At 41.5% G+C, this 27,805-nt stretch overlaps 1 protein-coding gene across 3 annotated transcripts in view; it reads right to left on the bottom strand.

The window, feature by feature from the left end:
• Positions 1-27,805, bottom strand: part of LOC121279210 (guanine nucleotide-binding protein G(s) subunit alpha-like) — a 343,050-nt gene that overhangs the window by 190,308 nt on the left and 124,937 nt on the right. Inside the window, exons 1-4 of one of the 3 annotated variants that reach the window (XM_041190240.1) lie at positions 22,195-22,387; positions 21,775-21,847; positions 21,324-21,378; positions 21,037-21,156 (exon numbers count right to left, since the gene is read on the bottom strand). In XM_041190240.1, coding sequence (XP_041046174.1) covers positions 21,037-21,156; positions 21,324-21,378; positions 21,775-21,847; positions 22,195-22,333 — 387 coding nt within the window. In that variant the 5' untranslated portion in view covers positions 22,334-22,387. Of the gene's footprint in view, positions 1-21,036; positions 21,157-21,323; positions 21,379-21,774; positions 21,848-22,033; positions 22,125-22,194; positions 22,388-27,805 lie in introns of those variants that run through there. The other 2 variants (XM_041190241.1, XM_041190239.1) reach the window with 2 other exon arrangements.

Genomic DNA, 27,805 nt, shown 5'->3' with positions numbered 1-27,805 from the left:
CTGTGAATCAGTCTGTTGTGATGTATTTCATAAAACGGCATGTCCTTTGAACTCATTGAGAACAGCCCCTAAAGTGATCAGTGATAAATTTGCATAGACTTGCAATTTCAAGCGAGTAACACTTACTTCCTGCAACAATTTTTTTGCATGCCTGTCTCCATCATGATTACCTATTCTTTTTACTTACCATTGATACAGTCCTTCAGGCTTCATTGCCACGTCATGCCCATGCACCATGGTCCACAGTCAAGCACCTTGGAGATACTAAAGTTTGGAGCTGCCACTCTCTCCCATCTACCTATGATAGGGCTGGATTTCTCCCATCACGAGTCCCAACCTAACCTCAAACCATTCCACATCTGTTTCCTCTGCTAAAAGACTATCCTGCCTCCACAACTGTACACCACAGCTTAATTTTCATAATCCTCCCCCTGCCAACCTCGGGCAGCCAAAGATATTTTTGCAGCTGTTGCCTGGGCCAGCATCAAATACTTTCAATGCTCATTTTAAAATCAAAGCATTAAATTTCAATATACTAAAGCTAGTGACTGAAGAGCAGATGGACAAGTTGGAGTGGCAGCAAGTCTGGAGTTCTGTTGCAGTACTGGAGTAATTTGCATTATAAAATGCTGACTGAACACTAGCTGATCAACCAATGAGTTGGAGGCAGGATGTGAGAGTCTCCAATCTCATGACCGAGCCATGAGTCTGCCAAGTACAGCACGATTATTTATCCAGCAAAATGCGAGTGACTGAAAGATCATTACATAATACAAACAATGTTCATAAGACTAATATCAGTCACTTACAACAGTGAGGTCTCCAATCCATGATTTGAATGGGGAATCTCCATTTTCACTGAGTCTTGAGCTGTCTTATACTCAACTTTGGGAAGCTCGATTAAGAATGTTCCACCCTCTGCAACCAGATCCTCAGCAGGGACCTGGTGAAACCTGCATCATTTTAAATACTCTGCTATAAGTTAAATATAATCTTACACCTTTATTTGCAACTCACTTACTTGCAATTTCAGTTTTCCCGCAACAGTCCCATTTATTCCCACCTATAGTGAAAATTTAATTCAATGCAATTCCTGTTTTAAGGGCAAGTATGACACGCAGAATTCCCACTTTAACGAGACTCACCATCGTTGAACTCATGCTTTTCAACTCTCAATCTGATTGGTGGTAGCAGCCAACATGCCTACAGATAACAAGGCTTGACTTGGTTTCTACCTGTTTATTCACGTGAAGTTGATTTTCAAGGGAGCTAAACAAAAAATACCGATGTGACTTATATGAGCAAGTGGAACAGTGCAGATAATTGAAAATTCAAAAGTTAGTCGCACAGAAGCATGTCATTCCTGAATCTCATGGGCAGGGTCTTCCGGTCGGCGAGTGGGGGCGGGGCCGGCTCGCCGACACGTAAAATAATGTGGGATGACGTCAGGTGGAATTCCCAACGTCACCCTGAGTCATTTCCATTTTCACGTTGGCGGGGGTGCAGCTGAATCAGCTGCGCACCGCCGACCTGTCAACAGCCTATTGAGGCCATTGAAAAACTAATTAAGGTCATTAATGGACTTGCCCGTCCAACTTTAAGGTTATGGGCAAGCCGGGAGCCCTGGCGGGCTTCAGAAAAAGCATGAAGCCTCATCCATAGGCGGGATGAGGTTTCATGAGGGTATTTAAATTTTTATCCAATCTACAATAAAAGTTATGGACATGTCCCAACTCATGTGACAGTGTCAGGGAAATTTTTTTTTTATCATTTGTATTAAAAATTTTAATTCCGAGTTGATCTTCCTGAGGCAGCACTTAGCCTCAGGGAGGTCTGTGCGCTCTTTCCCGCATATGCACGAAAGAGCGCACTCCCAGCTGAGGGAAACCCTCGCCCGCACAGGGAGCGCATAGCACTTCCGTGTGGACGTCACGCTGGGCAGGCCTTAATTGCCCTGCCCACGTAAAATGGCGGTGCGGACCCAATCGGGGACGCTGATCAGAGGCTCACCCGCCTGCGCCCACTCCCGGATACACACCCCCCCCACCCCACCCCAAAAGGGGGAAAATTTTTCCCCATGTTTCTAGAACTCTGACAGGAGAGCAGGTACATTGGAGGACTGATAAAGAAATTGAAACTAGGAGAGGAAACGGAAGCAGGAAAGTAAATGGACAATGTTTCGGTGGTTCAAATCAACAAATAATCTCAGAGTTCCACCTGTCGAAATGCAAAGCTACTGAATCTGCCTCATAATGGCATGGAAGGTTTTAATGCATTGGACAGATTACTGTGCTGTTGGAAAGTGAAGCACAAACCCATTTACTGAAGGCCTAAGCAATGAAAAGGTGGGCAGAAACAAACCTATTGCTGGTGCATAGGCAGAGGAATTGCTCACAAGATTTTTTTTGCAAGCAGCATATCTACCCGTCTGCATTTACAACTGCGACGAGACTCGACTTCTGTATTGTACCCTGCCTGGTCAAACCTAAGCTAAAAGACAAAGGTGAGCAGCAACAAAATGAGAAAAGAACACCTTATGTTGCTGTTGTGCACTAATTAAACGGGTTCAGACAAGATGAAACCTCTCTTAATTGGGAAAAGTAAGACGCCTCAATGTTTTAATGTGGAAACTTCCCCACTTGATTACACGAACAATTTTCAGAAAGTGGTATTTCAACGTAAATGTATCAACAAGTTGTTGCTTTTGATGGAGCATGTCACTTGACATAATTTCACTCTTAATTTTCTCACGAGGGCTCAATTTCTACTATCTAATACCACTTCTATCTTTCACCCCCAGACTAATATGCAATCCATAGCATGTATCAACATTACAAGAAGCAACTGCTGTGCAGGGCAAGAGTTTTGTTTGATATTCCATTAAAAAACTGGCATTTCACAAGTTATTAAAAGTTGTAGAGTGTTGGATGCTATGCACTTATCCAGTAGAGGAAGAAAGATAAAATTGCTTTTATATAGGGCCTTTCACAACCTCAGGATGTCCAGAAGTGCTTTGCAGCCAATTTAGTACTTTTGAAGTTAAGTCACTGTTGTTGGAAACACAGCAGCTGAAAGTGCAGACAGCAAGGTCCCACGAACAACCTTGACATAATGACCAGGTAATCTATTCAATAACGTTGGTTAAAGTTTAAATACTGGCCAGGATACCGGGAACAACTTCCTGCTTTACTTCCAAACAGCACCATGAGAGCCTGAAGTGGGTCTTGAACCTTCTGACACAGAGGCAAGAGTGATACCCACCGAGCAACATCTAAGAACTTGGAATGCAGTGGCTAGCAACTGCATCAGTAATGCAGTTTGGTATCTAGCAAGAGAAACGAGGATCATGTCGAGTATCATGTCATGTCGGTGCAGACCTGATGGGCCAAAGGGCCTCTTCTGCGTTTTGTGATTCTGTGAAAAGATGTTGAGAAAGGGGTTCCCGGCAGTTTGTGCGAGGTGGAGCTCAATCCTTTTGTTTTGATGGACCATGAGTTTGGTATCTGTGTGGAAATGACTGATATAGAGAATGCTTGTTCTATAAAAGATTCAGCAGGAGAGGCTGCAACTGCTGTAAATCAAGATGTACTAAGAAAATTCCCAAAGATAGAGAGGTAGACTCTGTACTGTGCCTTCTGCACTGACTCACCAAATCAGTAGATAATGGAATGCTTGATGAATTTTTATGCACTGGAAGAGAAAGAGCAGGAGTTGATGACTTCTGATTCTGCCGAAAAATAATTCTTCACAGCATTAAAAAAAATTGAGACTTGAGCATTTTTTCTTGAAACAGTGAGAGAGATTTTTTTCAGATATGGGAGAGAGCTGGGAAACAAGTTTTACACAAATGTCATTCTGCAAACTTTCATCCGTGAACAATTTCAATGTTTAATCATTTTTCCCTGTCAGTTAATTTATCAAGGATAACATGTTACTAAATTTACTTATACAGGAGAGGGAGAGGTGAAAATAGAATTATTAACTAGATGCACCATTCACTGTTTCCAAGTACAACTTGCTCTTGCTAAGGTTCTGGCAATTTCGGTGTATATTTTTTTTATTATACAGTAGACACCACAGATTAAAGGGTGCATACAAATACAGTTGCGCTTAGAGTCATGTGGTCTGCCAGTGTGGCTTCTTTAAATCTGTAGAGTTAGTACTGTAAAAATGTCATACATGAAAATATTTTGGCCAAGAAATCATTTGGCAAGGTTGCTTCAGGATCTTGGGCCTTCCAAATGCCCCAAAATAAAAGGCATTACGACATTTTAAGCGGATAAAAAAAAAAGGGCTTGATTTTTTTATCCATTGTGTAACTCATAGGAACAGGCTATTTAGCCCTTCAAGCATGTTCCGCCAGTCAACGAGACCATAGCTCATCTATGGCCTAACTCCATAGCCTACCTTCAACCCACATCCTTTAACACCTTTGACTAACACAAATTTACCGATCTCAGATTGTAAATTAACAATTGATTTTGCATCAATTGAGTTCCGAACTTCTACTATCTTTTGCATATAGCAGTGTTTGCTAACTTCTCTCCTGAAAGGTCTGGCTCTAATTTTTGGACCATGTTGCCTAGATTCCTCAACCAGCAGAAATAGTCTCTCTATCTGTTCCCCTTAATATCTTGAAAATTTTAATCAATCAAATCACCCATAACTTTCCAACACCATTTTCTCAAAGGCAATTACGGATGAGCAGTAAATGCTGGCCTAGCCAGTGACACCCACACTGCATAAATGAATTTTAAAAAATCCGGGGATTACAACCCGAGCTGGTGTATTCTCTCTCCATAAATTAGCCCTTGGGGTCTAAGTATCTTTGCTGCAATCCCTACAAGACTAATATATCCTTCCTCAATCACTGGATCACTGATGAGACATAAGCAGAGTGCAAGTGATTTGCACAGTATTCCAAATGCTGTTCCAGTTACTCAATCAGGACATTAATTTTGAAGTTCAGTTGCTCTCAAGTTGAAAAAAATCAGGTAAATAGCATAGTAAATAATGCAGGGCATAACCAAGATTGAAGAAAAGGATTGAGGTCAAAGGCAATAACAGAGCAGTGGCATGTTGATATTACACATAGTTTACAATGCCCGTAAATCATTTTTTGCCATTGTTTTCCTAATGGCAGGCTCTTGTTGGCGTATAGATGATCCAAAGGCCTTGGCAGTCTTGCAGTACCTCACTGCAATGGATGGGCCATCAGCAGCAGTAGAGTTGTACTCAACCACAATCTGTAACCTTGTAGCCTGGCATATCCCCCAAACTACCATTACCACCATGCCAGGGGATCAACACTGGTTCAATGAAGAGTGCAGGAGGGCATGCCAGGAGCAGCACAAGGCATACCTAAAAATGAGGCGACAACCTGGAGAAGCTATAACACAGGACTATTTGCGTGCCCAACAGCGTGAACAGCAATTGATAAGATAGAGCTAAGCAATTCCACAACCAACGGTTCAGATCAAAGCTCTGCAGTCCTGCCACATCGAGTCATGAATGGTGGCGGACAAATAAACAACTCACTGGAAGAGGAGGCTCCACAAATATTCCCATCTTCAATGATGGGAGAGCCCAGGAGATAAGTGCAAAAGATAAGGCTGAAGCATTCACAAAAATCTTCAGCCAAAAGTGCCATCTCGGTTTCCTCCAGGGGACCCCAGCATCACAGATGCCAGTCTTCAGCCAATTCAATTCATTCCACCTGATATCAAGAAATGGCTGAAGGCACTGGATGCTGCAAAGGCTATGGGCCCTGACAATATTCTGGTAACAGTACTGAAGACTTCTGCTCCAGAACTTGCCGCACCCCTCAGCAAATTGTCCCAGCACAGCTACAACACTGGCATCTACCCAGCTATGTAGAAAATTGTCCTGCCCACAAAAAGCAGGACAAACCAATACTGGCCAGTTAATGTCCCATCAGTCTACTCTCCATCATGAGTAAAGTGATGGAAGGGGTCATCAACAGTGCTATCAAGTGGCACTTGCTTCGCAATAACCCGCTCACTGACGCTCAGTTTGGTCCTGCCACAGCCACTTGACTCCTGGCCTCATTGTAGCCTTGGTTCAAACATGGACAAAAGGGCTGAGCTCCAGAGGTGAGATGAGAGTGACTGCTCTTGACATCAAGGCTGCATTTGACTAAGTGTGGCATCAGGGAGCCCTAGCAAAACTGGAGTCAATGGGAATCGGGGGAAAACTCTCTTCTGGTTGGAGTCATACCTAGCACAAAGGAAGATGGTTGTGTCATTGGAGGTCAACCATCTCAGTTCCAGAACATCACTGCAGGAGTTCCTCAGGGTAATGTCCTCAGCCCAACCATCTTCACCTGCTTCATCAATGACCTTCCTTCCATCATAAGGTCAGAAGTGGGGATGTTCGCTAATGATTGCACAATGTTCAGCACCACTTGTGACTCCTCAGGTACCGAAGCAGTCCATGTCCAAATGCAGCAAGACCTGGACAATATCCAGGCTTGGGGTGACATGGGGCAAGTAATATTCACGCCACACAAGTGCCAGGCAATGACCATCTCCAATGAGACAGAATCTAACCATCTCCCCATAACATTCAATGGCATTCCCATTACTGAATCCCCCACTATCAACATCAACAGCGTGACCATTAACCAGAAACTGAACTGGACTAGCCATATAAATATTGTGGCTATGAGAGCAGGTTAAAGGCTAGGAATTCTGTGGCAAGTAACTCACCTCCTGACTCCCCAAAGCCTGTCCACCATCTACAAGGCACAAGTCATGAGTGTGATAGAACACTCCCCACTTGCCTAGATGAATGCAGCTTCAACAACACTCAAGAAGCTTGACACCATCCAGGACAAAGCAGCCTATTCATTGACACCCCATCCACAAACATTCACTCCCTCCACTACCAACAAACAATGGCAGCAATGTGCACCATATACAAAATACACTACAGGAACTCATCAAGCCTTCTTAGACAGCACCTCCCAACCCCACGGTCTTTACCATCTCAAAGAACAAGGGCAGTAGACACCTGGGAACACCACCACCAGGAGGTTCCCCTCAAAGCCACTAACCATCCTGACTTGGAAATAAATCACCATTCCTTCAATTTCATCGGGTCAAAATCCTGCAGCTCCCTTCCTAACAGCACTGTGGGTGTGCCCACACCAAATGGACTGCAGCAGTTCAAGCAGGCAGCTCATCACCTCCTCAAGGGCAATAAATGCTGGCCTAGCCAGCGACGCCCACATCCATGAATGAATTTTTAAAAAATTAATCATGTGAAACTTTACTGAGCTTCAGCAGGATATTCAAGTACAGAAGATCATCGTATCCTGTCCTCCTCCACTGTCTATAACATTTGAACTTTCAAGCAAGAGGTAGACAGCAACCACAAAGCAGGAACACTGGCTTATTGTCTGCTCTCCAGCGCTGACAGTTACAACCAACTGTAGCTTCTCCACTGCAGTCTGGCTGTAACTGATATCTTACACATCATTGACACTTATAACAACCAGAGTAACAACTATTTGCATTGATTTGGAGTATTTAAATGTAGAAAACCATGCCAAGCCACTTCACAAAAGACAAAAATGAACTGATACTGAGCCTTTGCTGGAGGGGTGACGAAGTTTGATTGAATGTATGGCACAAAAAAGGTGAAGAGGGAGGAAGGAAGATTGACAAGAGTATGGTGAAGACAGCTAAAAGACTTTGCCATTGGTGAGCAAAGGGAGAAGGGGAGGATGCACAGTAAACCAGAATCAGAGCACCAGAACTCGCAGAAGCAGATGTGAGCAGGGCTGTTGGTTTGTGGAACTCCCTTCTCCAGAAAATCATGGACACTAGATCTTTCAATTTATTCAAGGCAGAGTTAGACAGGTTTTTGTTAGGCAAGGGCTATGGGGGGCAGACAGGAAAGTGGAGCTGAGACCACAACCAGATCAGCAATGACCTTACTGAATGATGTAGGAGGCACAAAAGGGTCAAATGGCCTACTCCTGCTCCTTTGTGTGGCTGGAGAAGATTGTAGAGGTATGGAAGGTTATGGAGGGATTTGTAGAGGAGATCAAAGATTTTAAATTCAATTCTTTGGATGACAGAAATAGGCAAAAGAAAGGAAGAGGGCGGGGTGGGTGGTTACTGTCGAATAGGCCTCAGTGCAAGCTGAGTTTTGGACAATTATGAAGTGTAGACATCAGGGTGTCAACAGGAAGGTCATTGGAGATGCTGAATTGATGAGGGTTTTTTTTGCAGTGAAATAGGCTGGATATGGGGGCAGAAAGTGATTGGGGAAGGAAGTGAGAGGATCATGGAAAGAGCCAGAGAGATCAGGGGAGATGGGGCCATTATACATCATGGGAGCCAATGGAAAAATTGGGGATGGGGGCTGTCAGAAAATGAATACAGAGTGCGGAGTGCGTCAGTTCAACGTAAATGTTGGGGCAGGCTGGGGGTGAAATTGTAGGGTGGTTGACAAGATAGCCTTATGGCCAAGGGTGGGAGAGCTCCTGTTTCTCCTGGCCCAAAAGCAATTCTACCTTTTAAACCAGCTTCACTGTGTAAAGCATTAACTCCAAACACGACATGTTGACAAAATCCAACCACAATCCAAGGTCTCCCACAGCCCCAACCATCATCAAAATGGTTAAAATTAAATGCCTTTTTGCAAAACTTTAGCAAAGAAAGTGTCACTTGTGTGTATCTATTTTCCAAAAACCACACTCATGAGTTTAAAGGAAACCTGCTTCTTGGCTTTTTTTTTTAAAAAACGGTTGTTGCACTCGAAACCTGGTTAACCATTCCTCTGCTACAACTGACTCAGTGCAAGAATCACATTCTAACCCATAAAAATGGCTACATTAAAAATTAGCTTTATCATATTTTATATGGATTTCAGACTCCAAATGCGATTAAAACATGTGGAAAGCCCAAAATTACTTAGCAAGAGCTCATGCACTACAGTTTACCTTGTTTAATGATGAACGTTCAAACATATTTACAAGATTTGCTTTCCAAAAGGAGTGTACTGCAGCCTTGAACCATAAGCGCTTTACATTTGTTCATAACATCTCTGTATGCTGCTCTGCTTGTGATTAAACAATTCCTTAAAGAAAAAAGAATAATGGGGCAGGAAGTAATCTCAGGTGGAAGCACAAAACAGACAGTATTGGATTGGCCAGCTGTGAGACGTAGTGTCCAACTTTCAGTTCCATTGTAATCCATCTAATGCCGCCGTTTTGTGCCACTGCCCGAGACAAGCTCATGTCCCAGTATAAAAACAAAGTGCAGGAAAACCTCAGCAACTCTGCAAGCTTCTGCGGAGAGAGAAACAGAGTTAATGCTTTGAGGCTAATATGGCTCTACCTTCAGAACCGAAGAGAAGCGTGGTTAGGAATAGAGATAGTTTAAGTAAATTAAATTGTTTTTTGAGGGTGTTAGGAATGAGTTTTAGCTTTAATGTTTAAAACTGATTTGTATTACTGTATCTGTGTTAAGAAGAGGTCAAGTTGAGTTTCAATCGCATTTCTAATGAGAGTTTATGATTGTAAGCTAAGTTAGGCGAACAAGAGTAGAAAAAAAGTGCTGTTGCCTAGCAACAGGGGCCCAGAAAGGAAGGTCCCTCTCACAGACACACAGAAAAACTAAGGAAACAGCGGTTTTGATTTCAGTTTAAAGCCAGGACTCCAGAGAGACAGGACACTGGGATAGGGAACTGCAGAGTGAAAGCAGATTTCCCAAAGAAACAAAAAAGATCCCAAGGCCAAAGATTGAGACAGGAACTGGAGGAAATCCGAAGCAGACCTTCTAGTCAAAGGAAGGACAGGAATCTGGAAAAGGTTTTGCTAATGAAGTTACGAATGAAGGGCAGAGAGAAAGACTCCAGCCTCAGATTTAAAGAAACAAAAGCTGCAGAAAGCAGATTTAGCGTGAGAACAACTTGCAAGAGGCAAGAAGGTCCAAAGAGACAACTGAAGGTCTGTAACTCTTTGCTATGGGCATGTGAAGGAGTGGTGCTGTTGACAGCTGATTCGGTGAGAGAGGGTGCGTGGAAGAAAGTTTGAATGCTTGTGTTGGCCCAGGGAAGCGGAACATTGGAACGAGAGTTCAAAACTCTGGAGGTGAACACTTGGCATCCGAAAGAAAGAATCGGTCTCGGAGAAGATTCCAAAGCGAGTTCTTGGAGACTGGAGATTGGAAACCTTCATGTGAAAGACAGAGTTCAGTGAGACTTGTTGGCTCATGGTGATAAGTGTCTGGGGAGTTAATGAGAGATCCATAGCATCAGGTTGAGGTGGCATCTGTCACTTGGTTTCAGAGCGTGGTGAGTCTGACCACAGGTCACCTATTGGTTTACATGGACTGTGCACTTACTGTGAACATTAGAGTATAAGATTGCCTTTGTAACTTGCGTTATCCTTACAAATCTGTATATATCTAGCTGTGGGTGAAGGAACATTGTAATTTGGTTCATCTTTTCTTGTTAAATAAATGTTTAATTCTTTTGTTAAAGGCTCATTAGCTGACTCCGGTGACTCTGTTCAGTGGCCACTTTCCACGTATCTAAACAAACAGGCGATCAGCCTCGTCCAGGGGTAACCTCAGCTGGGATCATAACACTTATATACTCGTGCCTCAGTATTTCACATTCCAAAAATATCGCATTATGCAGATTTGCAATGACTAAATACAACATTCCATGGATGCATAAATATGATCTAATAATTTAATGGTGTGTAATTGAAAGGTGCACAGCCATCTGCAAAGACGAACAGTGGGTGCCAACAAAGTATGCGCAAGAAGGGTTACACACATTCAATTCATTTTCGGGAAGATCTTTGTTGTGTAACACCTCTAAACAATCATGAAGGAAATCATGCACACAGAAGCTATACATACATTGACAATTCCAGTAACTCAATAAAACATTTAAAGATAGGCCAACACTGATATATATGTTGCTTCTAGCTTGTTCACAAAATGGTCTTGGGTCCCAAGGGTCATGGAGTAAATAATAAACCGCTCAAATAAGCAGGGTTAATGGTATAGAAAACAATACCAAATCTCTTTGTTATTCTGCGTACTACACAGGCTTACAAAAGAATAGCTATTACTTTTTCCAACACTATGCCTTGGACATAAAATTTTGGAGCTTCTTTCCTTCCTCAGTCTTTTCTTGTAACGTCCACAGATTTAAAAGCCAAGCTTATCACCAGCTTATGGCTTCCAGGTGAGACAGTAAACCAAATTTTCATCTGCTCTCTGAGATGGGCATCAAAGGTCCAATGGCACCATTTTGAAGGCAAGGAGAGTTCACCCCAGTGTCCGAACTAAATATTTTATCCTCTACCAACATCACGGAAACAAATGAGCAAATTAATCTCAATAGTTCTGTCGAAGGGTCATGAGGACTCGAAACGTCAACTCTTTTCTTCTCCGCCGATGCTGCCAGACCTGCTGAGTTTTTCCAGGTAATTCTGTTTTTGTTTTGGATTTCCAGCATCCGCAGTTTTTTTTGTTTTTAAATTAATCTCAATGTTGTTTATGGGACCTTGCTGTGTGGTAATTGGCTGCTGTGTTTCTGACCATACAACAATGACTAAACTTTAAAAGTGCTTCACTGGCTGTAAAGCATTTTGGGCCATCCTGATATTGTGCAAACTTCTAAATAAAAGCAAGTGTTTCTTTTCCTTCTACTGTTATTTGATGTTCTCTTAAGTTATCCCTACTACTTCAATGCTGTATCAACCCTTCGTCTAGGCTTAATAACAAAATGGTTGGTTCACAATTAAAGCTATTTTGTAAGCAAAAGTGAGAAGAAAACACTTGCATTTGAAAACTCCTCTTCAGGCAATGTGAGGTGATACGGAATTTACTTTGAGAGCTCTATGCTGTACCACGAGCTCGGCATCCACAGAGCAAAGCCACTCAATAGTGACAGGTTCAGTCGTTTCACTTATGACCTGCAGTACTTCTGAACTATGGAGTTTTCCCTAAATAGTTGTGAAAATACTACTACAACACATTATTAGATATTAATAATAGTTATTGCTATAGAGGTACTCCTTCCCTCTAATATTCATACCAAGTTTGGTAATAAGCTTGTCTCCACTGTGTGAAAATAAAGAAGTTTCACAATTCTGTGTGCCATTAGCTGCTATCTCAAAGCTTCTCATACCTGCAAGAACTTGAAATAAAAAGCAAACTATTGCAGATGTTGGAAATCTGAAACCCCCAAATCAGAAAATGCTGGATACACTCAGCAGGCCAGGAAGTATATGAGGCAAAAACAGACAAGTTAACATTTCAGGTATCACCTGAGGCTCTGTACCCAAGAGCTAGAAATAATTGTGTTACAATATCAATCCTTTTCAGGACCGCAGGGCTTTCAGGAACATGCAAACGGACATTCTCTGTTCCATTTTATTTTACTAAAACAATCAACGACAGCACAGGAACTAGCTGAGTGTTGCAGCAATGGATTCCCATTCAGAAACCTGCTTTCCAAAACGCTTTAAACATCTTTTTTTATTCGTCCACGGGATGTGGGCATCAGCATTTAGTGCTCATCCCTTGATAGTGAGCCACCCTCTTGAACTGCTGTAGTACATGTGGTGTCAACACGCCCACAGGGCTGTTAGGGAGTGAGTTCCAGGATTTTGAGCTTCAAACAATGAAGAACTGTCATGCTCCTTCAACCTAATCCCAGAGAGAAAAAAAATCAATCCTACTTTAGAAGCATAAGTAGTAAAAATCAAGACTATGTTTGTACAATAATTTCCAAAATACCCATTTTACATTTGGGAAAGTTGTAGATGTATAGTGACACTGAACTCAGAAGAGATGTGAACACACAGAAACAAAGAAAAGATCTGCATAAAGTTGATCAGTTCTGGGTTAACATGTTTTTTGGTATGCAAAACCAGAGACTGCCATTAGTGTGATCTGATAACAGTGCACTGGAGCAAGAACAGTGAGTAACCAAGCATAATCTTTCACTTATTTAAAACATTTTGGGTACAGCATTTGTGCCAGAAGTTTTCATGTTTCTGGTTAGACTGGAGGTGAACTGGGGAAGGGAAGATGTGAAGATGAAAGGGTGAAAGTCATTTCCAGAAGTGGGGCTGAATGCTGGTCTCCAGGTAAGAAGTGATATGGCAGAAGCTGACACCACAGAAAAGCATTGGAAGAGAAAGGGTACATTCCAATTTAAATATTAGGAATTGCTGTTTGCTTTTAGGTATCAGGGTGACTAAATGTTACGAAGGCTGAAGCAATTATCTTCAGTCCCTGCCACAAACTCCACCCCTCAACCCTGGCAACTGACTGAGGCTGAACCAAACTCTTCATATTTTCGATGAGCTTCTGATTACATATCCTTGCTACCACTAACGTTACCAGCTTCCACTTCTATAACATCACCCCAATCCACACCTGCTGAAACCCTCATTCATGCCTTTGTTCCCTCTGGACATTACAATTCCAATGCTCTCCTATCCAGCCTCCAATTTTCTACACTCCATAAACTTGAGGTCATTCAAAATGCTGATGCCCTTGTCCTAACTTCCACCAAGTCCCATTCACCCATCACCACTGTGCTCGGGTCCTGCAATGACTCCCAGTTATGCAAAAGGTTGTTTTTTTAAAATTCTCATCCCTGTCTTCAAGGCCAGCCATGGTCTCTCCTCTCCCTACCTCTGTAATCTTCTGGAGCTCTGCAACCCTCTAGAGATATCTGTGCTCTACACCAATTTTGGGTCTCGAGCATCCCAATTTTAATTGCTCCACCATTGATGGCTGTGCCCTAGCCTCTGGAATTCTTACCCTCTGTCAATCAGCTTATTACTGCAGAAACTTTCATATTTCTTTTATCACAACATCTATGCAACTGCAGCAGAAAAAGGTTAATTATAAGTTTTCAATTCAATTTCACTTTATTGTCCATACATAAATTCATTTCAGGTATATTGCTCCTTTGTTAAAAAATTACATATCAATGAATGATAATGATTAAAGAAAGAAAACTACCCTATCACGGGGGTTTAACTTTAATAAAAACTATTTTGGATAACTGAATTATCCTTGCAAATTGATCCTTTTCGATCTATCAACCATGAACTGCGAATTCCAGGGCAACAGTTTTCACCATCTGTTTTTTTTTTAAACACAAGTGCTCATTACACTTTACCCAGCACCTTCTAATTTTAAATTCAAAAAACACCTAAATTTGAACATGCTACACTTTCTCTCATCGATTTCATCACGTGAAGGCTGCAGGTTGCTTTTTCAGTAACTGAGACCCAAGCACCAGGCAAAATTCGATGCACCCCACGCCTGTGGCGAGTTTGGTGGTTGGACTCTGCCACTGCCCTGATTAAATCCTTGGCGGGAGAGGCCATGGACGGCCTTCCTGTCCTGCCAATTAAGGCCCCTAAATGAGTAATTAATGCCCACACAGTGCCCTATCCTGCCCAGGTTGGTACTCAACCAGCAATGGGCGGGGGAATAGCTCATGTGGAAAGCTCAAAAAGCAAACCCTGTCGGTGTGGCTTGTGGGCATCCAGCAGGGGTCCACATGTCTGGCCCCATACCACAACCCCCTCCCACCGTCACTCACCTGCGGCTGGCTCCACGGCGATCCTAGGCCTCAGGTGGTGTAGTACTGGCAACCGCTGCCTCCTGGGTGGCACTGGCAAGCAATGAGGAGCTGCTGGCTCTGATTGGCCAACAACTCCTAGCGGACAGGACTTCCAACCCCAGGGTCCTTGACCCCGGGGAAGGCCCACTGCTGTCCAGTGGGTGCCCAATTTGCACTTTATGGGGCGGGCCTTCTCAAAAAGAGGCAACGCGAAGCTCTCACTGACTCTCTGGCCACCGGTCGAGATCCCCATCTCTTCCATTAAATACCACCCACCCTTATTTACAAAGTGAGTTTAAGAAACTCTTTTTGTGACAAATTCCTGCAATACAAATTCTATCAAAAATCTGTTACTTTATGCAGGGTGAAATATTAAACATATGACAAAACCTTAGTTTCTAATCAGGCATACTGTAAAGATACTGCAAAGATTATGGACAACAAGTTCTTTCCTAAAAAGACATAAAAGCCAATCACCGCTCCATTTAAACAGAACCTTTGTATCATTCTGACCCAGCCAAACTCCAGGGATCATTGCCAATTATCCTGGGCCCAAATGGCACCATCCCAAGAGTATCCACAATCGTTATAAAAACCACTGTGCAATAACGTTCTTTCTTCCAAGTACAATGCAATTGCGCAATGACTTCATAAAAGTATTTTCCTGGAAAAAAACATTTGAGTTTCAGGACATTGCTTAAAGTGCCTCCCATGCTCAAACTATGTGCCAACATCCAACCATTTATTAAGGCTCTGATGTGGCAACTTCCAGCCATGAACAAATAATACAATCTTTTTAAATTTATTCTTTCATGGGATGTGGCCGTCACTGGCAAGACCAGCATTTTTTGCCCATCCCTAATTGCCTATGAACTGAGTGGTTTGCTAGGCCATTTCAGAGAACAATTAAGAGTCAACCACATTGCTGTGGGCCTGGAGTCACATGTAGGCCAGACCAGGTAAGGATGGCAGATTTCCTTCCCTAAAGGACATTAGTGAACTAGATGGGTTTTTACAACAATTAGTGATAGTTTCATGGTCACCAATACTGAGACTAGCAGCATTCTTGTAAACCTTCTCTGTACTCTCTCCAGAGCAATTATGTCCTTCCTGTAATGTGGTGACAAAATTCCAGTGTTTTATACGGTTCCATCATTACATCATGGCTTTTATATTCAATACCTCGTCCAATAAAGAAAAGCATTCCATATGCATTCTTTACCATCTCATCCACCTGTCTTGCCAACTTCAGGGACCTGTGGACATGCACTCCAAGGTCTCTCACTTCCTCAACCCCTCTCAGTACCACCACCACCACCATTATGCTTCTAATAATATTACCACTACACTACCATCTCCTGCTAGATAATATCAAATGTAACAAGGTTCTCCGCAGCAAGCTGCAAAAATAAAGCAAAATTAATATTCTATATTGTAATCAGTATGAACACCTTACAATGCTAAAGTAACAGAAAGGATTGATGAAGGCAATGTGGTAGATATGGATTTCCAAAGGTATGTGATAGAATAATTCATAACATATTTACTTGTAAAACAGGTGTACATGGTAGGAAGGGACAGTGATAACTTGGGTCCATAATTGGGATTAGATGCAGAGAGTAGCGTTGAATGGATGTTTTTCTGAAAGGAGAAACAGTCAGTGGGTTCTCCCATAGGGTATTCGGATCATTGCTTTTCTTGTTATATATAAAAATTGCCTGGCTATGAGATATGTGATTTCAAAGTTGTGGAAGATACTATTTATTATATTGCCAAGTGTTGTAAGCATGATGGCAGCAGACTTCAGGAGGACCATGGGTGGATAGTCCTCCAGAATGCAATTTAATGCAGGTAAGTTTGAGGTGGTGCACTTTAGGAGGAACAACATGGAGAAGCAGCATAATCTAAATGGTACTACTTTGAGGGGGTGGAAGAACAGTGAGGCCTGAGGGTGCATATTCACAAATCATTGAAGGTTGCAGAAAAAATTGATGAAACATTTGTTTGAAGAAATGGTTCTGTTAATAGAAGTATTAAGTGAAAAAAAGGAAGTCATGCTTAGCCTCATATATAACTGGTAAGGCCTTAGCTATGGTGCTGTATACAGCTTTGGGCATCACACTTTAGAAAGGATGTCCTGCAGAGACACAGAAAAAGCTTACCAGGATGATACCAGGGAAGGGGTAGTTCAGTTGTCTGGGAAGATTGGAAAAGCTGCGATTGTTGTCCTTAGAGTAGTGAAGGTTAAGTGGAGACCCAATAGAGATATTCAAATGATGAGGGTTTGTGTTAGAGCAAGTGAGCAGATACTGTTTCCTCTGATTAGTGGCTTGGTAACCAGAGGCCATAGATTTAAAATAATTAGCAAAAGAGCTAGGGAGAAAATGAGGAAACATTTCTCCACATAAAAGATTATTATGATCTGGATTCACTATCTGAAAGGGTGGTGGAATCAGATTCCATAGAAACTTTAAACTGCAACTGGACATGTTTTTGAGGATGACTAATTTGGAAGGCAATTGGGGAAAAAGCTGGATGTAGGACTAAATTAGACAACTCTTTCAAGGAACTGGAATAGGCTTGGTGGGGCTGAAAAGCCTCCTTCTGTACTCTAAGATTCTATGATTTTATCAATGCAACACAGAAAGAGGCCATTCAGCCCACTGTGCCTTTGCCAGCTCTTTGAAAGAGCTAACCAATTAACCCCACTCCAGTGCTCTTTCCCCATTGCTCTGTAAGGCTTTCCTTTTTAAATATCTATCCAATTCCTCTTTGAAAGTTACTATCAATATGCTGTACATGACATTGTATTGAGATTCAGGTACTGTACTGGAATGCTGCTCATTTTGTTTCAAGAGGGACTGTGTCAGTAATCCATTATTTATTTTCAAAACGCAATACCCTCTGCCACGAATATTGAAATATTTGCAATACTGCTTCAAATTGCCAGTGGATTTGAATTCACAGTACTATGTATCTATTCTATTCACCTCAAGTATTAGTATAGTATGTCAATAAGTGCCATAAGAATTTGAAACCAGCCTGTCGCAGCTTCACATTGAACATAAGTTTACTTCACGGATGTTGAACAATGGCTTCCTCCAACCGTGAATGCCAGGAATTCTTTTTTAAAATTATAATTAATCTTTAATCTTAATCACACATTGAGATTACCTTCCTACAAGGTCATTACTTCATCAAAAAATGCAAGCATATTTTCCAAGCACTCAAGTTCCATGTATTGTAGATAATGCCAATGCTATTCTAATTCATTATCATGAATAAATATCTTGAAATACAATCTGTTCAAAAATCAGCCACACCAATTTTGTGCAATTCAGTGATCCAGAAATGAGCTGCCTGCTGGTCGAAGACCAAACCTAAAATTAAATATCATCATAACTGGCTGACTGAATGAGGAAACGCGCAAGTTCAAGGGAAGGCAAAAAGTAACAGCCAACGTTTAACAACTAGATAGCTCTGTCTTGCAAGTGAGGGTTTTAATTTGAAACTCTTGTATCTTAATTGTCAAAACCTTCCAGAAATAGAGATGAACCTATCATAACAAATCACCAAAAATGGTCATCCACTGTGATAGGACCTAGGTAAAAATCAATCTTAATATAACTCTTGAATTTGGTAGATAACCCAAACAGCATTTATACCAGTTCATCTCAATTATAGTGAACATTTAAAAAAAATTTCTTCTGAAGAAATGCTGCATATTGAAGCACCGACATTTAATGACGCAGAATGGAGGTACAGTAGGTTTGCAATCTCTTCAATTCAGCCAAGGCACACAATTCATCGAGTTTGTAATGTTAGCCATGTTGCTGGACTTCACTTGCTGTCTGAAAAATGGATATACCCATTTCCCACCGTAAATCATCACTAATTTTCTATCATGTGACACAAAGTTTTGCAGGCAGGTTTCTGACCTTTGAGCTGCAAATGTACTGTACAGGAGGAAAAGTGCAAAAATTATTTTTAGCTCAATAACTGTCAATTTAGTCTAGTTACTATTATTAGGTCTTGAACTGTGAACACACTGAATTTATTACTAGTTTTACTTTTCATTCTACAATTAGAACCAAACCTCTTAAAATTAACAGAGTTAAAAATTATTTGAAGTTACTTATTGATCCCAAAGTGAGTCAGGTGTTAACATAGACTTTAAGTTACACAATGTTCAAATCAACAAATCAAAAATCAAATCAAATCTTCAACCACTTGACAAATTTCTTCAATAGCAGTTCCTTTCCCAATTTAATCAACTGCAAGAAAATCAAAATTTGCAACCAGAAAATGTTATGTTGTAGTTTTCACATTTTGCAACTCAAATTCTTAAAAAAAAGTTGTTATGCCAAACAGGATTCATAATAAACAGCTAATTGTAGGTTACAATTGTCTTTTAATCTCACAGCATGATGGTTTTAATTTTCTTAATAGAACATGGTGTAACCGTGGATGTATTATGTACATTCAAGTCCTATATGCATATATAAGTAAAAATGAACACCAGCAAGTAGAACAAAAATAAACCTAATCGGAAACTGTAACAAAATAAAGTGAGTGTGTCAAGTATGCCACACAGAGAAACATCACTATCACCAAAATGAGCACTTTTGTATCATTACAATATACTGATAAAACGGTTTCAGTGCAACAACTAACATTTATACAGTGTCTTTAGCAGAATAAAATGACCCAAAGGGCTTCACAGCAGCGCTATCGATCAAAATTTGATATCTAAACACATAAGGGGCTATTAGAACAAATAATCAAAAGCTTGATCGAAAGGGTAGATTTCAATGAGTTTCTTAAAACAGGGAGAACTGGAGAGGTTTAAGGAGGGAATTCTAGAGCCTAATATTTGATCGATAGGGATCCATAAATTCTGAACCAGAACAACTTGCAAAATTGCCTTTAACATGATTGCATGATTTGCTATTACCTATCCATATATTAAAGAAAGCCATGGCATGATCTGGTGAAATCTTATCTTTGAAAGCCATGATTAACCTGTGAGAGATCCATCATGTCATCAAAGAGGATGGGGGAAGTATCCCATGCCACAGAACAAGAAGTTGTCTTGAACAAATTTTGCACATGCTCTCCCAAATAGCATATCCGATAATAATCAGGCTGCCATTTCAAGTTCAGGCAAATTATTTTGTTTCATAAATTTAAAGGTAGACATATTCCATTCAAATAAAATGGGTAATCTGAGTAATCTTCAGAAGGGAAAGATTATTTAAACCCAATTATTTGAAGTTTTTAAAGATCTTTTCTTTCACCCTTAAAATCAAGATTGCAATAGGTTCTTTGTAACCTACAGCACAGCAAAGTAAAACAGGGAAGGTAAAAACATATTTCACTTGATATTTCACTGACTATTTTTACTAGATATACACAAAACAGTACACTTGGGAACATTTATCAGAAACATGTCGATAAACTCGACTTATAAAGACAGTGATTTAAAAGGAACTTCAAATGAAACAGATTTCCTTACACCAGCTTTTTAATGCAAAATGCTACTAGATCTTCTACTGTTCCCACCAAATCAACTATACAGTTATAGTAGAAAAGTAAAGTATCAGACTCCTATAAATTATTAGAGAACAGCAGGATAATTTTGCATGTTACAAACTATGAGCCAATTGATTCTGAACCCCAAAACAAAAAAAATATGAATCGAAACATCAATTTAATTTAAGGCCGCTTCCATTCAATTTTGTGCCAAATTATCTGCCAATGGCCACCAGTCTCAATGCGACAGCCAGCCATACTGATATGATCAGCTTTTCTGACTAAAGTTTTAATAACTGGGGTGTTATCATTGCAAATCTATCATGAATTATTGTAGTTGAATAATACTATGTTAGTATTTAAGTAACATAATTACAATCAGGTTCTTAGTAAGCCAGTCATATAGGCTACAATGGACTGATGACATTGCTAACAAAACTTAGTTGTTGTTGATCAGAATGATTTGCTTTTTGCACACAATCACAGCATAATATTGTGCAAAAGAGTGAAGTATGCAGTCAACTGTGCGTATTTTTGTGTGCTTCCTCAGAGCTTTAGTCTCATAGATACAATGAACAACTTAATGTAAATGTCCTTATTACACCACAGCCGTTATCGATCAAGGTCAGAAAATTAGATCCACTTTTAAACTATTTGAGACAGTTCAAAACTTTAACAACTGCCATTTACAAGTCCTAGATTTCTATTAGTATTTCCCATTGTGCTGCAATGGGGGCCGACTGGGAGAAAGAAGCCCACACAAGGAAGTTCATCACCAAATATGCAAAAGAGGAATCAATTCCAAAAGCAAACAAAAAACAAGCATTTCCAACAATTAATCTTTAAAATGTCAACATTTCTTACCTGTGTGTATTCAAAGTCTGAAAGGTGGACTAAAGTTTTGACGTAATCCAACCGAAACTGGTGTTCTGGGTTGGCTAATTGGACCGGGGGTATTAAAGTGCTCATTGCTGAGACTATTGTCTGAAAATGGATAGAAAGTAGTTAAAGGCATTAATGTGAATGAATATGGGATAATCCATTTGATTGACAAAACTGGATTTGTGTTCATATGCCAAAAATCAAAGGCCTTCCCAGTGATATCAATGCGTCTTTTTTAAAAAAAGGAGAAATAAACTATTAGCACTTACCACTATAGCATCTTTAATATTTTTCCTAATATCTTGGACTTTCAGTTTCTTCTCTCTGCATGAGAAAGTAACAGGAACTCTTTGATTTGACTCAATGCTCATATCCCTTTCCATTCAGTTCATGATTAAACTAAATACATTATCAAGGAAACTATTGAGGTTAATAGAAAAAATGAGGGGAGAATGTTATTATACAGTAAAGGTGGGGGGGGGGGGGGTTGTCGCCATGTTGTTGCTATTTCAGGGCCGTGTAAATGCTACTGCAATAACATCAATACAAGAGAAAAAAAATTGCCAACCTAGCTTCCTAATGCTGTCAGAGAACACCTTTCGAGTGCCCACATAATCCACCCCCCCCCCTTTCTTTCGAGCAAATATACTTCCCCCCACACACCCCCTCTTCCTACTTCACTCTCGACTACAATCAGAGAATGTGACGGTCGCCACTTACTCGGCATTAAATCCATTGACGTGCAAGATCCGCATTTGCTTGACAATTGTACTTTTCCCAGATTCACCGGCCCCTGAAAGAGAAAAAAAAATCAGATTTGTTTTTTTTTTAAAAAGACAAAACATCAGAGCGTAAATATCAACACGGCAAGCTCCCTGCCGCGCACACATACAGATCTAAAGGCACCCACACATATAATGTATAGAGACGCCCCCCTCACCACATACATACATATATATATAATATAACATATACACACATATCTACACAGAGGGAGCGAAGTGGATCTATCGCCTGTTGGAATCAGCGCCAGCAGCGGGATCGCAGCCTCTCTCTCTCCTCCTCCTCCCTCGGCCGGAGCCGAGGCTTTCACTGAAATGATGTTGCCATGAAGAAGATACATTGTATCGCGGTTCTTACCCAACAGCAGGAGCCGGTGTGTCGCTTTATATGCCTGTCTGTCTTTCTGTAACTGTTTCTCGATTTTTTTGTTGGCTTCGCGCTGAGCTTTCTCGTCGTGTCGCTGATCTTCCGTCTTGCTGTTCCCTAAACAACCCATTGCTGGCTCTCCTCTTCTTCTCTCTCTCTCTTTCTTTCTTTCTTTCTCCACCCCTTGCTTTTTTTTCCCTCCTCTTTTATTTATATAAATATATATTTAGAGAGAAACCCCCCCTCCTCCTCCTCCACCACCTCCACCACCACAGATGCACAAGGAGGGAAATGGCCCTCTCTCTTTCTCGCTCCCTCACCCTCTCTGTGCAATGGGGGGGGGGGGGGGGGGAGTGTCCGTCACTAACGCCCCCCCCCTCGAATCTTTTTCATAAAAGGAGAAAGAGAAACGAACAGAAACAAAAAAAAACACCTCAAATAATCACAAACAAAAAACCCCCACAAAAATGGATTAAGACGGCAACGACAAAATATTACAAATCATTCAGAAATAAAATTAGAATAATGCATCCAGCAGATGCTGAAGATGATATACGAATATAAATATATATTTTTTAAACAATCTATAAATATCCACGCGTACACACACACACACAGAGACACATATAACAGGAGAATGGAGCCGGGGGCGAGGACGCTGCAGCTCCGCCTGTTCAGGCGCGGTCCCGCTCGCTCTCTCTCTCTCACACACACACACACACATACAAACAATACAATCACAGGTTCCTGTCCGAACCCTCAGATCCAAATCAAAAACTTGTGCAAGTCATCAAATGCACAGAGCAAAATCAAAACGGCGAATGCAAAGACACTTAAAACAAAAAAGAAACTGATGCCGACCAGATTCGTCATCTCCCATCACTTCTACTACTGCCTGAGTCCAATAACATCGGTAAATAAACTAATACAAATCTATCTATCTATCTATATATATATATATATAAACAATACAGGGGTGTGAGTGAGTGTGCTCGGAACAGTGGAAGGTGCGCTCCACACACCCCGATTGGCCCCTGTATATATTTTGTTGCTGAGGGAGCATAGAAAGTGGTAACTGAGCGCAGTTTGTTGGTGGGAAATGGAGTTTGAAGCTAGTTCTCGTTCCGAGCAGCACAATTACCTCTAGCTGTCAGTGAATCAATCCCCAGCCCCAGTACCCGAACTGTTTGGAGGTGTCTCATTACAGTGAAATCATCGGCCTCACCCAGCACCCACCCCACCCCACCATTCACTCTTCTTCGCTCTATCCCCCTGTACACCGAAGAACCTCCCACACCACCAAACACACACAAACAACTCGCTTCCTCCAGCTGTGCTGCTAAACACACCGCTGTTTTCAATCACACCTTCCAGTGAGTACCACAATTTCAGCATCCTAATAGTAACTGTCCCCTCTGTAATAAGTACACTCCCCAGTAACTGTTGCCCCGCCACACATTCTCCCCAATAAGCGTCTCAATGTAACGCATAGACTATCCCCAGTAACTGTCTACCCTTGCAATGAATACTCTCCCCAAGAACTGCCTATCTCTGCAATTAATACACATGTAAAAGTCTCGCCTATAATAAAAACATCACCAATAACTGAATCCCCTTGTAATAAATACACTCTCCCCAGTAACAGTCTCCCCCAGGAATAACTACACTATCCCCAGTAGCGGTTCCCCTCTGTAATAGATACACTCTGTCCAGCAACTGTGTCACACAGTAACAAATACTCTCCCCAGCAACTGTCTCCCCCCAGCAACTGTCTCCCGGTCATAAATACTTTCTAACGATTAACTGTCTCCATGTAATAAATAAGCTTTCTCCATTAATTGCCTCCCCCTGTAATAAATGCACTCATTCAGTAAAAATCTCCCCGTATAAATACACTCTTCCTAGTAACTGCCTCCTCCATAATAGACATACTATCCACAGTAATGGCTTCCCCTTTATCTAATGCACTCTCCCTGGAACAAATACACTCTCTCCAGTATGTTTCCCTCTACAAGTAATAAAATCTCCCCAGTAACTGGACCCCCCCAGTAATGCATACACTCTCCACAGTAACTATCCTCTCTCTAATAAATACATTCTCCCTAGTAACATTCTCCTCTAGTAATAAATATGCTCTCTCCAGTAACAGTCGTCCTGAGTAATAAATGTATTCTCCCTCAGTAATAAATACATTATTCCCAGGAATGCTCTCTCCCTGTAATAAAGGCACCCTCCCTCGTAATAGTCTCCCCCAGTAATACATACACTCTCCCTAGTAACTGGCCCACACCAGTAATAAATTCACGATCCCCAGTAATGGTGTCCCCCTGTAATAGATACACTCTCCCAACAACAGTCACCCTGTCATAACCACTCTCTAACAAGTAACTGTCTCCCCTTGTAATAAATTTAATCTGCCCAACAACTGTCTCCCTATGAAAATTATGGGGAGAGTGTGTTCCCCAGTAATAAATACCCTCTCTCAAGTAAATTTCTCGCCAGTAATGAAGACATGATCCCCAGGGAAGAGTCTCCCCCTGTAATAAGAACACTATTCTCAGTAACGGTCTCCCTCGTAATAGAAAAAAATGATCAGTCAGGTTCACAATGTTGCTCACTTACACTTCCTAGAAGATACATTTACAGGAACTTGTCCTTTGCAAACAAAACAAACATGACCAGGCATTGCACCTTTTCCGAATTAAACAAAATCACAGGGACAACAGCTCCCTGGTGCATGCAAACACCTTGACCAATCAGAGTCAGTTTGCCAACCAATCATCACCATTTTCTATGCAGTGTAAATTGTTGTTCTCTTTGAAATTTGACTTTCTTGCATCTATCCTGATCAGGGTAAGATGGAAAATTTGAAGAGCATATGACTTTTTCAAAAAATACAGTCTCCCAAGTAACTGTCTCTTTCTGTAATAAATACATTAGCCCCATAACTATTTTCCCCATAATAAAAATAATTTACCCAGTAACCATCTCCCTTTAATAAATACTCTCCCCAGTAACTGTCACCCCGTAATAAAAATACTCTTCACAGTAACTGTTTCATCTGTAATAAATAGTATCTTCCTGTAATAAATGCAATCTCCAGTATTTTTGTCTGTAATAATTACAGTCTCCATATCAACCGTCTCTTCCTGTATTGAATACAGTCTCCCTAGTAACTGTTTTCTCCTGTAAAAATAAGAGGCTAGTGCGCAAAATTAAAGCAAGTGGGATTGGAGGGAATATACTGGCATGGATTGAGAATTGGTTGACAGACCGGAAACAGAGAGTGGGAATAAATGGGTCCTTTTTCCGGGTGGCAGCCAGTGACTAGTGGTGTACTGCAGGGATCAGTACTTGGGCCCCAGCTATTCACGATATATATAAATGACTTGGATGAGGGAACCAGCTGCAATATTTCCAAGTTTGCTGATGACACAAAACTGAGCGGGGTTGTGAGGAGGATGCAAGGAGGCTTTAGGGCGATTTAGACGAGTTGTGCGTGTGGGCAAACACATGGCAAATGCAGTATAACATGGATAAATGTGAAGTTATACACTTCAGTATGAAAAACAGAAAGGCAGAGTATTATTCAAAGAGTAACATATTGGAAAATGTGGATGCACAAAGGGATCTGGGTGTCCTTGTACGCCAGTCAATGAAAGTAAAGTGCAGCAAGCAATTAGGAAGGCAAATGATATGTTGGTCTTCGTTGCAAGAGGATTTGAGTTCAGAAGTAGGGATGTCTTACTGCAGTTATATAAGGCCTTAGTGAGACCACACCTGGAGTATTATGTGCAGTTTTGGTCTCCCTACCTAAGAAAGAATATACTTGCCATAGAGGGAGTGCAGCAAAGGTTCACTAGGCTGATACCAGGGATGGCAGGACTGTCATATGAGGAGAGATTGGTTCGACTGGGCCTGTATTCATGAGAGTTTAGAGGAATGAGAGGGGATCTGATTGAAACATATAAAATTCAAACAGGGCGAGACAGACTGGATGCAGGGGGGATGTTTCCCCAGGTTGGGGAGTCTAGAAGCAGGGGCCACAGTCTCAGGATATGGGGCAGGCCATTTAGGACTGAGATGAGGAAAAATTTCTTCACTCAAAGGGTGGTAAACCTGTGGAGTTCTCTATTCTGCTGTGCAGGCCGGGTCACTGAGTATATTCAAGAAATAAGTTGATAAGTTTTTGGATATTAGAGGCATCAATGGGTGTGCAGAGAAAGTGGGAATATGGCGTTGAGATAGTGAATCAGCCATGATCATTCTGAATGGCGGAGCAGGCTCGAAGGGCTGAATTGCCTATGCCTGCTCCTAGTTTCTATGTAAACATCATCTTCTGTAATAAATATAGTCTCTCCAGTATCCGTCTCCACTTAATAAATACACTCTCCACAGTAACTGTCTTCCCCCATAATAAATAATAATAATAAAGACACTATCCCAGATAATAGTCACCCTCGAAGAAATATACTCTGCTGAGTAACTGTCTCCTCTTGTACTCAATACACTCTCTCCAGTTACTGTTTCCCCTGTAACATACATACTGTCCCTAGAAGCTGTCTTCCGCTGTAGTAAATAGATTCTTCCCCGCTAACTGTCTCCATCTATAAAAATTACACTCTCCCCGGTATTTGTCTCCCCTGTACTAAATACATTCTCCCTGGTAACTATCTTCCCCTTAATATATTCCCCCCAAAAGCCATCTCCCACATAATAAATACTCTCCCCAGTCACTGGACCCTGTAATAAATGCACCCTCCACATTAAATCTCCCCCTTTAATAAATACACATCCACAGTCACTGCCTCCACCTGTAATGAACAGTCTCCCAGTAACAGTTTACACTTTTTCACTCTTTCACGGGGTGTGTGGGTCACTGGTGAGGCCAGCATTTATTGCCCATTCCTAATTGCTCTTGTCATGGTGGTGGTGAGCCTCCTTCTTGAACCACTGCAGGCCACGTGGTGTAGGTACACCCATAGTGTTATTCAGAAGAGAGTTTCAGGTTTTTGACCCAGCAACAGAGAAGGAACAGTGATATAATTTCCAAGTCAGGATGGATAATGGCTTGGAGGGAAACCTGCAGATGGTGGTGTTCCCATGTATCCGCAGCCCTTGTCCTTCCGAGATGGTAGAGGTCATTGGTTTGGAAGATGCTGCTGAAGGAGCCTTGCTGAGTTGCTGCAGTGCTTCTTGTAGATGGTACATCCTGCTGCCAATGTGTGTTGGTGGCAGAGGGAATTAATGTTTAAGGTGGTAAATGGGGTACCAATCAAGCGGGCTGCTTTGTCCTGGATGATGTCAAGCTCCTCGAGTATTGTAGGAGCTGCACTCACCCAGGCAAGTGGAGAGTATTCCATCACACTCCTGATCTGTAGGTGGTGGACAGGCTTTGGGGAGACAAGAGGTGAGTTACTCACCACATAATTCCCAGCCCTGATCAACTCTTGTAGCCACAGTTGTCATGAAGAGATATTAGGCAGAATTTTCTGCCTGTCGGGCGGGCCTGACCCAATCTGCGGCGGGCGCGGAGCCGATCCCCGCCAGTGAAGCAGCCCGCATCGCCATTTTACGTGAGCGGGCCAACTCTATGCACTTC

This window comes from Carcharodon carcharias, chromosome 6 (assembly GCF_017639515.1).
Source record: "Carcharodon carcharias isolate sCarCar2 chromosome 6, sCarCar2.pri, whole genome shotgun sequence".
NCBI lineage: Eukaryota > Metazoa > Chordata > Chondrichthyes > Lamniformes > Lamnidae > Carcharodon > Carcharodon carcharias.
The sequence above is the reverse complement of the archived record's forward strand: the minus strand, read 5'-3'. Positions and strand labels throughout refer to the sequence as shown.